Source organism: Seriola dumerili, unplaced genomic scaffold (assembly GCF_002260705.1).
Source record: "Seriola dumerili isolate Sdu_G_001 unplaced genomic scaffold, Sdu_1.0 BDQW01000449.1, whole genome shotgun sequence".
Lineage (NCBI taxonomy): Eukaryota > Metazoa > Chordata > Actinopteri > Carangiformes > Carangidae > Seriola > Seriola dumerili.
The window spans coordinates 4,430,733-4,447,514 of NW_019174704.1; the positions used below are offsets into that span (position 1 = coordinate 4,430,733).

General features: G+C 39.0%; 2 protein-coding genes across 4 annotated transcripts; both read left to right on the plus strand.

The window, feature by feature from the left end:
• The first annotated feature begins 2,643 nt into the window (after positions 1-2,643).
• On the plus strand, positions 2,644-7,138 carry LOC111234580. The gene is made up of 5 exons (XM_022762734.1): positions 2,644-2,703; positions 3,613-3,931; positions 4,137-4,444; positions 4,566-4,661; positions 6,170-7,138. Exons 2-5 carry the CDS (start codon positions 3,623-3,625, stop codon positions 6,327-6,329), a joined length of 873 nt encoding a protein of 290 aa, XP_022618455.1. The 5' UTR covers positions 2,644-2,703; positions 3,613-3,622; the 3' UTR covers positions 6,330-7,138.
• Positions 7,139-8,399: 1,261 nt separating this feature from the next.
• Positions 8,400-16,483, plus strand: cct8 (chaperonin containing TCP1 subunit 8). Of its 3 annotated transcripts, none has more exons than XM_022762631.1 (16): positions 8,400-8,553; positions 9,072-9,162; positions 9,287-9,366; positions 9,466-9,615; positions 9,778-9,958; positions 10,100-10,161; positions 10,251-10,388; positions 10,752-10,930; positions 11,513-11,579; positions 11,674-11,761; positions 11,887-12,002; positions 12,545-12,616; positions 12,750-12,914; positions 13,571-13,690; positions 15,177-15,310; positions 16,186-16,272. In XM_022762631.1, exons 1-15 carry the CDS (start codon positions 8,494-8,496, stop codon positions 15,282-15,284), a joined length of 1,677 nt encoding a protein of 558 aa, XP_022618352.1. In that variant the 5' UTR covers positions 8,400-8,493; the 3' UTR covers positions 15,285-15,310; positions 16,186-16,272. The 3 variants fall into 3 exon arrangements, with proteins under 3 accessions (XP_022618352.1, XP_022618351.1, XP_022618353.1); XM_022762630.1 differs by having other exon boundaries at positions 15,177-15,314; positions 16,186-16,268; XM_022762632.1 differs by lacking the exon at positions 15,177-15,310 and having other exon boundaries at positions 16,186-16,483.
• Positions 16,484-16,782: the final 299 nt, after the last annotated feature.

Here is a 16,782-nt window from a genome sequence, read left to right on the forward strand (position 1 = left end):
ACTCAACAGTACAATCGAGGCTTGTTAAAATCATGTTATACATTTACTCTTAATGAGACAAAAGGACAGGGACTTGCCATGTCATGAGGGGTCAAGGTCTACAGTTTTGTGTTCTTACCAATAAAGAAACACTTAACATGTTGACATAAAACAATGCAATACCAAACGAGAGCACGTTTGTCAGGAATGCACAGGTTTGATATCAGCTACAAGAGGTGATCAAATATACAATATAAAGACAAGCTTACTGTATGAGTCATGGCTTTTATTGTAAAAGAAGCTGCTGGGTTGTGCCTGGAGCTTTGAATCGCCACTCAAGAATTTACCTCTTCTGTGTCAGGCTTTTCAGTTAGCTACAAGTGTGTCCAAAATTCAGTAATTATCAATAATGTAAATGTCTAATTGATCCCTAATGGGAAATTCACAGCTACCAAACAATTGTTTGAAAAGGGTACTGAAAAGACAGATGTCACTCAACTGTAATGTGCTAATATGTAAAAATGAGGATGTGAATGATTTTTTTATTTAGGTTTATGACCACACTCAACATATGCCAAAAAAAAGAAAAAAGTCTGTCTATTTTACATTGAGACAAAAGAGGCTTTCTGATGTCTCCCCACTGACTGTGCAGACATGGAGAAACTGCCCTTCTGTATCTTCTGACTCGCCCTAAACAATAGACTGATCTTTGCTTTGTGTCACGTTGCTGTGCTGTCATGTTGGGAAGCCCATTTTGTCTAGATATATTTGTCCTAAATTGTTTTTGCAAAACACAGGTTCATCACAAATTGTTTTATGAAACAAAATAACAAGAACATGAAAAGTTAATGAAAAGTGGAAACACAGGTTTGTTAATGCCTTTATTAAATCACCTTTGACTAAAACAAAAAGATTTCAAAGCACTGGTGCCTGTAAGCATTTTACATGCTGGTCTATAGTGACATCTGCTGGACACTTCAAATCCTCTCCTATCTATGGTAATTGCACTTTTATGTCAATGTGCAAAGAGACAGAATGGAATATTAATGTGAGAAAATGACAATCTTCACTGGGTGTGACAAAGAACACATGAGTTAACAGTATTTAATGAACAGTTATCCCTGTTCTGTTGGTGTCGACAGACTGCATAATCCAACAGGACAGTCGTGTATTTATCATAGAAAGGTATTTAATCTAATCTTTAAGCATCTATTTCCACTGGGATTTAGAATCTATATTTCAAAGGAGAATAAAAGCATCAAGGTAGAAGTTAACATTGTTAATTAAACAACAAACAAAACTCTCCACATGAGCACAACCAGCAGCATCTTCGGCTTGTTTGAATCTTAGCAAAAAGAAAAAATTATAACAAACTCTTTGAACATTAAATGCATTAACACAAGCCTTTTTAATGCTTTTATAGTGAGTGCCATGATGCGATAGTAAGATATGGTTGGACAATATAGACACAATGAAATATTAACTTATTCTTGACATTATGTTAATATAATGTGGTGGCATTTGGGTATAACTAATGGTACTTTTTCACATGAAAAGTTTTTGTTTTTAAAGAAAGTGTTGTGATGCCCTAACAGGACAAAGAATTCAGACAATCCTCACATTATCTTTGTTAAATTCTGTCGTCGTTATAAATGGGACAGACAAAATATTAGAATCATTTTCTCAATATACAACAATCCAATGACACTACTAACTGGCCTCAAAACTTGCCAAGTTGATACAACATCTATCTCACGCCATGTCAATAAAAATGGAACATCATAAACCTCACAAAGATAAGCTTTATTACTGGACTGTTGCATTGGATTGCATTATAGGCTGGAGCTGAAAAACTGCAACTCACGGTACATAGCCTGTATTCTGCTCATTTGTCTGAATAGAATATTTAGTACTGTATCAAACTGTGCTTAAAGAATATATCAGAGGGGTAAGTGGTACAATGATGATGGTGAAATGTATACAGTGAATCTGCTTATTAAGAGGAATCTCAATTTTTTAACAGTCAAAAGAGCATAGAGGAACAGTTGATATGACAATATGATTAACTTTTAAGGGGTCTGAGGCTACAATTTCATGAACAATCGATATTAATTTCACATACAGTATTTCTGTAAAAATGAAATCCATAATTAAAATGAAAATAATTGGCTTGAAACAAACAACCGGTTTTCAGTGCATTGTAGATGACCATATCATCATGTCTATTTTTTTTCTCCACGTAGTGCCTTAAAATAATTCGTCTCAGCCTTGAACTGTATGTTTGTTTTTTTGTGACCATTTACATTTATGTTTCATTTGCTCAATGAAAAATATAAACACAGTTCTTTTCTGTAAATGAATCTTCCACACAGCATGTTCAGCATCAATCCAAAAAAAGTGTCACACATAAATTATACATTCATCAAATAAATTCATAACAGTGTCATATTAGTTTGTATGATGTTAAAACACACTTATCTGACCTGGTTAGGCCATTTTGGTCTTTGTTAAAGCTCCAAATTAATTTCACAGCACTTTATGGTGACGTACATGTGGAGACGTAACGTATTACGTCATTGAGGATGCTTTGCGTGAAGGGCGTGGTGATGAATGTGTGTTGTGTGTGCGTTCCGCGGTCCACCGCCAAATTCAAACAGAGAAAGAAAGAAGCAGAAGCAACAGGCAACTGAAGTACACAGGACACACGACTCTCACAGCTTTCAGGTAACCTAGCGGCACAGGAGACGGTTTTAAGCTGTTTTTCTTTTTGTTTGTTCTCTTAAATCAGGTATTTAACGAATATTTATTTTAGCTTTAACGTTACCTAGCTAGCGCTGTTACTGCTGATGAGCTAACGGTGTCTTCTCGGGCACAACAGCTCTTTTTGTCAATGAGTGATAATCACAGGCCTTTTATTGATAATGAAAAAAAAAAATCATCAACGTTACCATTTGTGGCCTAAGTGTTAACGTTAAATCACTGTTATTTTTCTCCTCTGGTAGTGTTTTGGATTAAGTTAGAAAGGGCAGGGCAGTCTTCCATGCAAGAGATCCTTACCAAACAAAAGCCTCAGACTTTTACTAACACAATTCACTGCTCCTTGATTATATGGATTGTTAAGGGTCATTTGCTCCTTCATTTTTCATTGTATTTCTTCAGTAACTGAATGCTGTGGAGTAAATTCTTAAGATAAGATAAACTTACATTACTATAATTGTAAAGAGATTGTTTTGCTTGTTTGTCTCTATCGTAATACATGGATATTTCTTTCTTATTTACTTCTATGCTACTTAGTGTGACGTGTTGCATAACTTACTTTCTTCAAGTGTTATACACTTTCACAAACTTAAATAACTAGAAAGAAACATCATGGGCAAAAGTTTACTTTTTTACAGCTGCAACTAACAATAATTGTCATCACTGATGATCTATAGTTTCATAAATGCTGGAAATTAATTTTTTTCTTATCATGATTTCCAAATGACTGAATTATTGTAATTGCTCTAACTACTAAGTAAACTGAGAAATCGATGTATTGTTTCAGCACTATTTTTATTTTCCTAAAATCTTTATAAACCACTTGAAATATAATTATTGTAAAACATATTCTGCTGTTTTGTTATCTTATTTCAGTCTAGTCAGCATGGCATCTTCAATGATGGATGGAGTTGGGAAAGCTGTGGTGGGAGTCTGGCGGGCACACACAGTCCTGGATGAGTCTGACGGGGCAGAGAGCTCCCCTGAAGCCCCAGACCGTTTCCGCAAGCTCCGCTCCTCGTCTTCACTTAACTCTCTGCGAATGTCTTTGCGCAAGCGGCTCCCTCTACGTTCTGTCCAGACAAACTCCCTCCCTGAAAATCCGACTTGGGAAACCCTGAAGGAGCAACCAAAACCCAGCACAGTCCGCAAACTTACTCGCAGTGCTCGGAACTCCATCAGTGGAGTGTGCCAGGTAGATTGATTGGCATGGTTTTAAGTTGGCTGGATTTGGAGGTGCTGGTCAATGCCAAAGAGATTTTGTGTGTGAAAATTCCTGGAAGTGAAGTGTTTATCTTTCTTTAAATTTTTGATGCTATATGGATCAACACCAACAACAGCTATTAGTCATTTGTCCTCATCTCTTAATCATCTTTTCTTCTTCTTTCTCTTTCACCCAGAGGCTGCAGAGGACCAGGGAGTTTTCACGTGAGGAGTGTTTGGTAGCCACCCCAGGACGGACATGTGATGGGGAAGACGCTGGTGCATCAACTTCTCATACCCCAAGACGTACACCTGGTCGAGCTGCAACACCGAGACGCACCCCCAGATCAGCAGCCAAACCCGGGCATACTCCAGGCTCTAGAGGAAGAAGGACTCCTGAGGCTGGTGTACGGGGGGTGAAAACAGGAGGAGGCAGGAGACAGCTGGTCCGCATGGCTGCATTACGAAGTCCCTTTGCCTCACCCAACACACAGAATCAGAGGATGTGAGTCTTTTATTGTTTACCAGCTGCAACTTGCATTCATTCATTATACAGATTCAGATTTTATTCCTTGTTTGTTGGTTTCATTTCTGATTGTTTTGAGTGTTTTCCCCTACTGTAACAGAAAGTTTGACCGAGATTTGGAGTCTGTGTCCAGTGGACTGAAGAGACTCAAATATCTGTCCAAGGCCTTTGATGACATAATTGGCAGAGACGACAGGTAAATCATCTTTATTTTGAGTTAAATGTGTTTATAACAAGGCATGTGGTCAATTGAAATATCACTGTTCTTTAATTTTACTAATAATCATAAGTGTTTGTATTAGTTTTTGCAGTTGTAGGTAATACATGGTAGGTTAAAGGCAGTTTAAATACTACAGCTATTTCTGTATGTATGTGTTGTCCGTATTTGAGGAAGCCAGTTGTCCATTTCCTCTTATTCGCACATATTCTGCATAAAGGAGATAGCAGAATCACACGGCCTCCCTCTGCTTCCTCACCCTCCCATCCAAAGAATCCCTGTCCACAGCACAGCTTGTAGGTCCCCAGACCTCCTTCCCCTCCCCCCACCCACATTCTTCCCGCTTCAGTTTGAAACTGGGTCTGTGTTTCTGGTATTCGGACGAAGAGGGAGTGAGGGGAGGGGAGGGGAACAGCAGGAGGAGAGGGAATGGGTGTGGGAACTTGAGCCAGATGAAATGACAAAAATGTGCTTGAGAGAGCCTGGAGTATACTTGCATCACTTCCTGTGTTGACTTTCAAAATGTTAGAGCATCCAGAAAGGAATAGATACATTGTGAAAAGCGGAAAGGCTCATGGACAGTGACCATGTCTGTTTATCAGTGTGAATTATGTGCAGCCAAACGCTTTCCTTGCTGTATGTACAGGTCGTCTTGTGGGAATTTAAACACAAGTTTGTTTTCCTCCTACAACAGGCAGTTCGACTATTCCCTTATTGTGGAGTAGGGAAGAAGGTAAATTCAAACATATGCTACTAAAACCAGATGAGTTATGAAAAAATATGCTCTGAGTATAACTGATTTTGTGACATGAAAGCGCATGGCAGAGTTAGCCTGGTGCCTGTATTTCGATGCATGAGCTGTGTATAAAATTGTTATAGCTTCTGACCTGTTGCAGTGAAAAGCTGCTCTTTTGTGGCTGATGAATAACTCGCGTTAAGTAAAGGATTCTCATCTTCTCTATCAGACTCGCACTTCCTTCCTTTACTACTCTTTGCTTTACATATCGGCTCGTTCTCTGTCGCCTTATCAGTTCTTAAATACTTTCTGCTACTTACCAGTATGTCTGCAAGTCTTGGAATAGCCTTAAGAAATTGATATTATGTTATCCAAAGTCAAGGCCATATATAGACTTTGATACTGATAAATGTCACATTGTTTCAGAAATTTGGAAACTTGTTTCTAGGTGCAAGAAATATTGTGCCCTCATACATTAACATTTGCTTTAATCTTGTCATTTTTAAAGATGATCATATCAATCAGAAAAAAATAATTTGTATGGCAACTTGTCATACACAAAATTCAGCTCAAATTCTTTAATAAATTATTTATAACTTTTACATATAACAAGAGGAGAGAAGTGCACTGATGAATGATTACTTTTATCCTATTTTCCATTTGTCATTGGTAATCAAGCAGTTTTAAAAACCAGTCTCCATTACTCTCTGTGCATGCTTTCTGCAGTAACCGTTGTTCTCCCTCTTTGTAGACCCAGTACAGGGGGTCGTTCTGGAGGAGCAATGATGAGAAAGTTGGATCCCAGCGGTAAACTGAGTCGCTCAAACCTCACACGTCGAGCCACAAACTTCTCGAACACAATTGGAGGTTGGGCCCACGCAGCTGTGAACACTATTAGCAAACCCAACTGAACTACATGCATGTGTGTATGTAAAACACAGGACCTTAGCTATGTTTCACATTTATCATTATTGAGGTATTTACATGTAGTATTGTCATGATATTGGGAAACTGTTACGTGGCAGCTTGTTTTTTCTACCTATGCTGTGTGTAATTAGCAGCAGTATGTATATCATGTTTACTTGTCTCAGGTTAGCTAGTTGTGGGTAAAATATCCTCATTGTAGCTATCAAAGGGATTTCTGTATTGCGTATGTACCTGTCATAGCTGCTACAACCAAATGTATTAGTTACATTTTCAAAATACTAATATTGTCGTTTGTATTCATTCTCTCTGCGTAGAAACTTTCTGCTAGTGTCTGAACTCTACTTTAAAAGAAATGCTGCATGAGACCAAAATTGTATCTGCAGAACTAACACTAAATTTACTGACAGGGGGAGATGCATTTTCCTCTACTTTATTTGTATGCAATGATGTCACTAACATTTGTTATGCCTTTTTTAAATGTCATTTGATTATGCCATATTGTAAAGTGTATTTTCTATGAAAGGGGATTTTTTTTTTTAAATATAGTATTTGAATGGGATTTGATAGGTCAGCACTTTTGATGGCCTGTGGATGTTTCATGCACCAATACTGTATACATAAATCATCTGATAATGTGATGGGAAAGATGTAATGGCTCATTACCTGATGATGCTATAAAGCCATATCCACCAGGTTATTCGTGTAGTGAATGTCAAGCAAACAGCCTCAAATGAAGCAAAATGTCTCTCTTCTGCCAAAGCGAGATATTGTGTCCAAATGTGAAAAAAAAAACTCCACACAATAAAATGTATAAGCTTCATCAATCCAAAAGTCTTTATTTTTATGATTGCAACACAAGTAATCTGGGCTGTTTGTGACACAAAATAAGAACTTCCTATCCACATAATTGCTGGTGTCACTCTTACTAAAATCTCTACATGATGAAATAGGCATTAGTCTTGTTTTACTTTTTAAAAGCACATTAATAGTTTATAAAATATACTGCATCATTATAGATTACACTGCCTACTCCTAATGTCCCAGTCATGGCTGGACTAATCTCTTTGGAGGCCCTGGGGCAATAAATTGTAGGTTCGTCTATGTCTGCCACTATATAACTTTTATTATTTTCTCTCTGGCACCCAGAAACCAAACAGTGCTCTAGAGCTGAAATGAGTAGTTGATTAATTGATTGCTCAATTGACAGAAAATTAATTGTCAATATTTCTTACCTTTTTATTATCTCAATAAAGGTACATCTTATTTTAATTTAGACAATTAAAAAGTTATTTTTGCAGAAATGCCAAAAATCAACTGATACCAGCTTCTTAGCTGTGAATATTTGCTAGTTTCTCAGTTTTCTATGATATTGAACTAAAATATCATGTTTTTCCACTGTCTTCTGACATTTTATAGACTAAATAATTCAGTTCTTAGAGAAAATAATTGTGAGTTTGGAAAAGAAAATAGTCACTGGTTGCACCCTCACAGTTCTCCTGTGAAGGAACAATACTGCTTTGCCTGTGGTTTTCTGTGTGTTTGTGTTTCTTCACATAGACAAAATGAACCAATTTCATAAAACACCACTTTACAACAAATGACCATTAACTAAAATAATTAATGTTTCAAACTAGATTTTGATCAACACAGGTTGACAAAACCAGGGCCACAGGATTAAATGAAGGACCTGACACAGTTGACATATTGTGCTTCAGTGGTGCAATTTTCTAACAAATCTGCAACTAAACCAGTTATGTGGACCCAAAAGATATGGAGTGAACCTGGGTCCCTGGGCAGTTTGCCCACTGCCAAATTGGTAATCCAGCCTTAGTCTCAACAATCATCCAGTGATTTAATATATAATCTAACTGAATAATGGGAATATTACTGCATTGATTTGTATGTAAATGACCGGGATATCTATAGAAGATGGGATACGACCCATTAGAACAACAGTGCGCCCCAGTGGTGTGTCATGGTCACTGCAGGCGAAACGCGAGTCGCTCAGTTTGTCCTTTGTTGTTACCTGTCATCAGCCCCACGCCTCGCTCAAGTCGCCCCTCCTCAGTCTCTCCGGCTTTGTACCCAGAGCTGAACCCACGCCGCGGCTACCTTGTCCAGGATCGCGGGGCTGCTAAATATCGGAAAATGGCCCTTCACGTACCCAAAGCTCCGGGCTTTGCCCAAATGTTGAAGGATGGTGCCAAGGTGAGGATAAATCAGCGTGTTGGACTAGTTGGTCAGCTTTGTGTGAATTATTCTGAGCTAGCATGCTAGCTAGCGTTAGCCCCTGAGTTAGCACGTTCATTCGCAATCATGTGGGGAGAGTTCTAGAAAGCAGGCAGGCCGCTCGGAGATGCTGGACCCGAAGATGTTAGCATGAACTGAAGGCAGCCTTCTGCGTCTGCAACAGTCCCCTCAAGCACTTTAACATGTTGAATATGTAAAGCAGTGAAAAGTGACTGTCAAGACAGCAGTCACACCCAGTTAGCGTTTAGCAGACTGTCAGAAATGAGGCTTTGATTGTCACCTCAGCTCATAGATGATGCTTCCTGTTTTGGGTCATCTTAGGCTTCAACACATCTTACATTTGCCCCTGCAGATTGCTTGCCTAGCTTATTATCCACACATATTCATAAGTTATTAAGCAGAATACCAATAACTTTTTCTCAGACTTGGACACTATGGAAATGTAATGTGAGATATTATTTTGTTGTATGATGCAGCACTATTCTGGGCTTGAGGAGGCAGTCTTTCGTAACATCAGAGCCTGTAAGGAGCTTTCTCAGACCACACGCACCGCTTATGGTCCAAACGGTAAGCACCCTCCTCCAGCGATATGAAATAGATTTGTATGAAGTCTTTGTGTTTTGACCTGATAAAACTTATTTTGGATCAACGGCAAAATCAGTGATGGCTAAACTGAAACATTGTCTTACAGGTATGAACAAAATGGTCATCAACCACTTGGAGAAACTGTTTGTCACCAATGATGCTGCAACAATTCTCAGAGAGCTTGAGGTAAAAGAAACTAACACTTTTGTGCCACATACTGCATACTGGAATGATTTATACATGAGGTAATTAAAATTTTTTTCTTGAATGTCTTTTGTTTTATAGGTGCAGCATCCAGCAGCCAAAATGATTGTGATGGCATCCCACATGCAAGAGCAGGAGGTCGGAGACGGTACAAACTTTGTCCTGGTGTTTGCCGGAGCTCTGCTGGAGCTGGCCGAAGAGCTGCTCAGGATGGGCCTGTCCGTGTCAGAGGTAAATAGATGTAGTCACTGGTCATCTTCATTCCCTTTGTGCTGTGTAGATTATGTGATGATATAACGGCAAAGACTTGAGTGTTGGTAGTAAATATTAGGATTCACTCATGCTTTTGTGGCTGGTAGCAATCTGCCTAAATGTAAATGTATCTTTGCACAGGTGATTGAAGGCTATGAGATGGCATGTAGGAAGACTCTGGAGATCCTGCCAGACTGCGTATGTTCCTCAGCCAAGAACCTCCATGATGTTAAAGAGGCTACATCTCTGATCCGTACAGCAGTCATGAGTAAACAGTATGGCAATGAAGATTTCCTTGCCAGCCTCATTGCACAGGCCTGTGGTGAGTCAGCAATTCAGACTACCTAAACCAAACTGGGACTGTCGGCTCTCAAAGATAATTGTCACTTGACAAAAGTCACGTGATGACAGTATTAACTTTGTATTTCTTTGACTTTCTTTTTTTTACTGGTTTGTGCTTCAGTCTCCATCTTGCCAGAGTCCGGCAATTTCAATGTTGATAGCGTCAGAGTATGCAAGATTTTGGTAAGCAGCCTCATCCATTGAATATATTTTGTCTTTGTGTGTGTGTGTGTGTTGTTTTCCTCTAAATTAACGTCTCTGGTGTTTTTCAGGGTTGTGGGGTGACGGCATCCTCCATGCTACATGGCATGGTTTTTAAGAAGGAGGCAGAGGGTGACATCACATCTGTTAAAGATGCAAAGATCGCAATCTTCTCCTGCCCCTTTGACTGCATGGTGACAGAGACCAAGGTAATGAATACTGTAATGATTAGGTCTCTTTGATTCTTTATAGAAATCTTACCAACAACAATTAAAAATTAATGGGGTTTTTTTTGGCTTTAACTCACTGTATTTTACTATCCATTTTGGTCAGTTTCACATTTGGGCTAAAATGTTGGCCACATGATCTGAACCTGTTAAACCTCCCCAAAGAGTGGAGACATGAGTGGTATTTTTTCATAAACTTGATTGCGAAATATTATTAAAACATCATACAACCAAGAACGGGTTTGAGCTACTTTTCAGGGTTTAGACAAAAAAGAGAAGAAAATATGAATTTGGGCTGTTGTGAAATTGCTAATGGTACTCACAGTGGACTTCTCTGTTGCATAGGGCACAGTGCTGATAAACAATGCACAGGAGCTCATGGACTTCAGCAAGGGAGAGGAGGATATGATGGAGGCCCAGGTGAAGGCCATCAAGGAGACTGGTGCCAATGTGGTGGTTACTGGGGGGAAAGTGGCTGACATGGCGCTACACTACGCCAACAAGTACAAGCTCATGGTGGTGAGGTAAGACCAAGAGGACCTCCGATAATCCCAGTCAGTGTAAATTACCGAGTCATCAGAGCTAGGGGGTCTGAAGAGTTTTCTCATTAAACATTACACATTTCATCAAAATGTCTTCTACCAAAAGCACATAGTTTGAATTAAATGTTCAGGAGAGGGATGCCAGTGGTGTTGGCAGTGTTGTTGGAAAGTGACCTAAATGTGCACCTCCACCCTATGTTACCTGACTAACCTGACCTGAGATTTCAGTATGCAAAATACTCGAAAGTCTTCTTTGGGCTAATGCTGCAAAATGTATTATTTCTTGAATGACATAGTATAACTTTATTTGATATTTACACTTTTCATCTGAAGCATGATTCAAGTCTTTACTTGTCTGCCCTTGTTATAAATCGCATTCTGGGACTGTTATCAAATATTGTCATTATCATGACATCAGACATATTTTTTGCATCAATCTGTAATTTTATGATTACTGAAAAAAAAATCCACATAATTAATGACTGTATTATTATTGTAGTGGTATTGTAAAGTCTTTTATCACAGAGTACTTCTGAGCCTTAAATTCTCCATTTTCCCCACCAGGCTTAACTCCAAGTGGGACCTCAGGAGGTTATGTAAGACTGTAGGAGCTGTAGCACTGCCCAGGATGGTGAGTCTAGTTATTTTTCATTCAGGTCCGATCTTTGAACCATAATGAAACTGACCATTATATCATGTATAATTACGCTTTTGTGCTTTCTTAGACGGCTCCAACTCCTGAGGAGATGGGTCACTGTGACAGTGTGTACCTGACAGAGGTGGGGGACACTCAGGTGGTGGTCTTCAAACATGGTAAATGACTCTTTGCTCCAGTCTTGTGAGCCTTCATTATAAACCTTTTTTTTTTTTTCTTTTTTTTTTTGCTCCATATATTTTTTATGCTTAACATGTTGTTTGGTCTTGATTGTTTCAAACAGAGAAAGAGGACTGTGCGATCTCAACGGTGGTGGTCAGAGGTTCCACTGACAACCTGTTGGATGACATTGAGAGGGCTGTAGATGATGGAGTCAACACCTTCAAGGTTCTGGTCAGGGTAAGTCAGCGCAATCAACCACTGTAGTATCTCTCTGATAACTCTGGTAATAAGTTGTAAATATTAAAGTTGTTTGCAGAAAAGATAAATGTGCTACATTGATATGTGTCTTTCATTCTCTCAAGGAATATTTGGAGTTGTTTGACTGTTGTGATTTCTTGATACTTTTTTTTGTGAACATTTGTTTGTTATTGTAACTCAGTAGAACATTGGACAATGCACATACACCTTCCCTCCCCCATCTCTGTTTAGACTAGCACTGTCAGTGCAAATATATGGTCTGTGCCTTAAGTAGGTCTGTTAATACAGAGGCACCTTCCACAGTTACCAGCATGCTGGCCTTGGCTTTCTTTCCTGGGCCATGAACAATTCTAGCATGACTACATCTTGAAAGTATTACAAACACGTTGTAGTGTGATTTGTTGATGTTCAAAAGACAAAGTTGATTATTAATTACATTTTTTAATAAGTTTATGCTGAACCCTTTCATTTACCATTTGTCCTGCACAGAAGCTTCAGTTTGTGTCCTTCACTGTCTCTAGGACAAGCGCCTGGTACCTGGAGCAGGAGCCACTGAGATTGAGCTGGCCAAACAGATCACCTCATATGGAGAGGTATGCAGATTTAAGTGCATTAGCTGAAACGGACTAATGCCTCTCCTGTTCTTCATGCCCTGTATGTCTTTAGTGTATCACCAGATGATACCTGACAGAAACATGACCTCTGTTTTTTTTCACCTCCCTGTAGTCCTGCCCCGGTCTGGAGCAGTATTCCATTAAAAAGTTTGCTGAGGCCTTCGAGGCGTTGCCACGTGCACTGGCTGAGAACTCTGGTGTGAAGGGGAGCGAGCTCATCTCTAAACTGTACTCTGCACATCACGAGGGAAACAAAAACATGGGCTTTGACATTGAGGTGTGTTTGTGAACAGAAGAATACTTGTATGACTTGATTATGATTTATTTAACAGTTATATTGTCTAGAGAATCCAGCACATATTAGCCCCTCTTATCAATTGAATATAAATTTCAAATTTTCCTTCTTGAAGCCGTAGCTTCAGGTTGATCCCTTAGGAAAAACAAACAAATGTTTTAATTAATAATAATCACTAACACACAAGTAGTCTCTCCCTATATACAGCCCAATTGTGAAAGTCACACAAAAGCTTTGTGAAGATATTTCCCTATGGTGCGGATTTCGGGGAAAAAAAAAAGTTACATACTTTATGATGTGTGGACATCTTTGATTTTACCACATTACACTTAGAAATTCCTTTATATAATGCATTTAAAATCCTGTTACTAAGGTATTTGTTATATGGCAAGGTTAAGCATCCACAGCGGCATGTAACATTCAGATATGTAGACGATATTTATGCTTGACTATGTACATTTTGTATCTGTTAATATTGACAGCCAATTAGTGGAAAATCAGACCAAGTAGAACATTTCAGGCTCTGTTTTCCTGAATGCAGAGCAACCCATTGGATTTGTTTAAGAATGTGTTGAAACTGCATGTTTGTGTGTTTTGGATCTGATGACTGATGGCTTTGATGTGATGTTGTCTTTTAGGGAGAGGGCCCCGCCTTGAAGGACATGCTTGAAGGCGGCATTATGGAGCCATACCTGGTCAAACACTGGGGCATCAAACTGGCCACCAATGCTGCCATCACAGTACTTAGAGTTGATCAGGTGTGTACACAAATACTCATGACACACATAATAATCATAACATAATCAAAAGCAGCCACAAAGTAAAAATCTACGCGCAACCTCAAATTCACGTGGCGCTAGGACTTCTTTCATATTTTTCCTATTGTCAACAAATCCATTGAAAAGACTAAAACAAACAATATGTTAGTTTCTCTCTCAGTACTTTGTAACTTCTCTAAAAGCAACTGGGAACTGAAGGTTATAACGATCATTGTTAGTAATGCAGTTAGTTGGGGATTTGTTTTCAGCCATGGATTGATACACATTTTGCGAGTATTGACAGCAGCAGGATAGTGTCTGTGGGGTTGAGTGCACTGTAAAGTACAGTTCCCGTGTTAATTGTTTAAAAAAAAGGAACGCGTCACTCCATGCAGCTGTGAGGTTTAATTAGCTTTTAATAGTGTCTTGACAACAATGGGAATTACTTTTATCAGACGCTGACTACATAGGAGGCGATTCTTGTTAGTGCAAGCAATTCCTGGATTTTGGTCTTTTCATGGGTTATTATTTGACAATATGAAAGATACAGAATATTGCCTCATCCATTTACTCAATCTGCAGACAGTAATAAGGCGCAGCATTTTGCTTTGAAGTTGTGCTGTTAATTGAATCTAATATCATCAGGGTTTTAATTTACCTTCATCTGTGGTGTGGTGTCAACATTAGTCAAATCGTTTTGCTGTTTTTAAAATGAAGCTTTTAAATCAGTGAAAAATAATCCACACACTGAGAGATTTTCCATGATTATAGATGCAACATACCAGTGAGATTGGCCTTAACAGACAAACTACTGTCTCCTCCTCTTATTTGGCAGCAGCAACAGTTACTTTTCTTTCTTTTCTTTTTTTTTTTTTTTAAATCTGCTTTGCATATTCATAATAGTTTATTCATCATCAGACAAAAAAGCAAAAAATATTCACTCTATACTGAAGACATATATAATAATTCCTGCGTAATTCCACTTACAGCGTTAACCTTATGGTAATATATGGAAATGATTTCTAGTGTTTCTATAGGTACTTATTCTTTCCAAGTTATGTGATTATATTCTTAACATTTCACTTTTTTGCTGTCGCTATAACAGTTTCATCTGGTATCATGTCAAGCACTTTATTCGTGGTTATGGCAGTGTCACTTGTCATTAACCACTCTACCTAGAGCCAGTTGATAACCAGCTTTGTGAGACAGGTTTATCCAGGACAGCCAGAGTCAGGCTCGGTGAAGCTAGTTAAACCAAAGAGAGCTGGGCTAAGTTGAACTCACTTTGCGATACAGGCCTCCTGGCTTCAACATTTGATGATTGATGATTTCTGTCACATAAATTGTTAATGTTCAGTTTTATTTTTGTGTGTATGATTTTATATTAAGCTAATATTCTTTAATTCAGCAGGTGACATGTTCTTGAGTGAATTAATAGCTCCAGGTAGTTAATGTTAGTGTGTGTGTGGACATGTGTACAATCCAGATCATCATGGCTAAGGCTGCAGGGGGACCCAAGGCTCCCAAGCAGAGAGGCCATTGGGACAAGGACGGTTGGGATGAAGAGCCTGATCATTTTGATACACATCATTAGAGGGCACACACATACACACACCCTCTGTCAGTAGGTCCTGGAATGTGTGTGTGTTTTTTGACTCAGGAAACTCACACGGATGTGCTCAATCACTCACAGGCCACTGAAAAATGTTTGTTGTTTTGCCTGTCACTGCTAACACTGGGTGTGATACAGAGCTCAATGCAGAGATATGTTGTATAGCTGATTTAGATTCAGCCACTTCACGTGTGTTTTTAATAACAGCAGGTGTGTCACTGACAGCGGACTAAACTTGCACTGAAAGGATACGGTGTGGTGTGTTAGCATGCTGCATGCACTCATGAACTCTTTTCCTTGCAGTCGGCGTTCTCAGGTTGCATGTAACATAATGTAATATGAAGGGAGCATGTAAATGAGATGAGACACAGGGCTCTGGAGGCTGAAGTGGCTTTGTTGTCTGAAGGGCGTTTTCCTAGTAAGATGTACTCTGATCACTATGAAGCCATTCTACTTCATCAAAAAACTGCACTCTTTAGATCTCAGCCCTCTTCCACAGTTTCCAGATGAGATTATTAAAACCACCTTCATCTTCCCAGATGAGTGTTATTACTTACTTTTTACCAAGATTATCTTAACATTCGTAACTTTGTCCTCGGCATCTCAATTTGGATAGATTTTGTGAAGTGTGCCTGAAGTGCTGCAGTTATTCCAGCACTGAAAATAGACAGGTATTTGATCTGTCTTTGGGAAGGCCATTTAATCTAATCTTTTCTTTTTTTGGTCTTAAAAAGCATTCATTCAGATTTTTTTCCCCTCTGATGCTAACTACTGTATAACAAGTTTGTAACCTCGCGCCCTGCCTCAGAGCCCACAGCCTGTTACTTGGATCTCAGAGCTTAGCCAGGAAGGATTAAATGACTACTGTCTTGTCTCCTTTCAGATCATCATGGCCAAACCAGCAGGGGGACCCAAAGCTCCCCAGGGCAGGAAGGACTTCGACGAGGATGACTGAATGTGATGCTGTCCAGTTGATGCGACTTTTACCCTGAACGCTCCCACATGGATTCACAAAACCCTTTTCTACTTGTTTATTTAAAGCTCAACAGTTTGGTTTATTTTGTAGAAATTGCCATACGGTGGTAAACACAGTCATATGTGAAAGTAAAATGTTCAGATGGCACTGTTTGCTTTTTATGTTCTTAGTCCCAAATAAAAGGCACTTGCGCTGTCACGTCTTAGTTTGCATTGTGTTTTTACTTTATTGTGTCACTCAGCCACGTTCTGTAAGTGCAGTGCTTTGTGTTGGAACCTTGAAACGGTAATTTGCATATTCATGGACATTGTTGAATATAAATTTGAATTTTAATCTGATCCTGCTTTGGGTTTTCTAGTGATTAAATGAGTAAAATTAGGATGAGATCAGAGTCATTATGTCCCAAAATTAACCACTAATACCACAAACATGCATGAATTTGTATTTGATGTTGCTCTGTGGGGTTTCACATGTTAAGGCAGCAGAAATTATGCATGCACTGGT

Excerpts from the sequence above, each read along its gene's own strand:
- cct8 (XM_022762631.1), top strand. The coding sequence starts at position 8,494 with ATGGCCCTTCACGTACCCAAAGCTCCGGGCTTTGCCCAAATGTTGAAG. Across the intron at positions 9,163-9,286 it reads CACCGCTTATGGTCCAAACG|GTATGAACAAAATGGTCATC; the intron begins GTAAGCACCCTC and ends ATTGTCTTACAG. Across the intron at positions 12,003-12,544 it reads CCTTCAAGGTTCTGGTCAGG|GACAAGCGCCTGGTACCTGG; the intron begins GTAAGTCAGCGC and ends CACTGTCTCTAG.
- LOC111234580 (XM_022762734.1), top strand. The coding sequence starts at position 3,623 with ATGGCATCTTCAATGATGGATGGAGTTGGGAAAGCTGTGGTGGGAGTC. Across the intron at positions 3,932-4,136 it reads CCATCAGTGGAGTGTGCCAG|AGGCTGCAGAGGACCAGGGA; the intron begins GTAGATTGATTG and ends TCTTTCACCCAG. Across the intron at positions 4,662-6,169 it reads ATAATTGGCAGAGACGACAG|ACCCAGTACAGGGGGTCGTT; the intron begins GTAAATCATCTT and ends CCCTCTTTGTAG.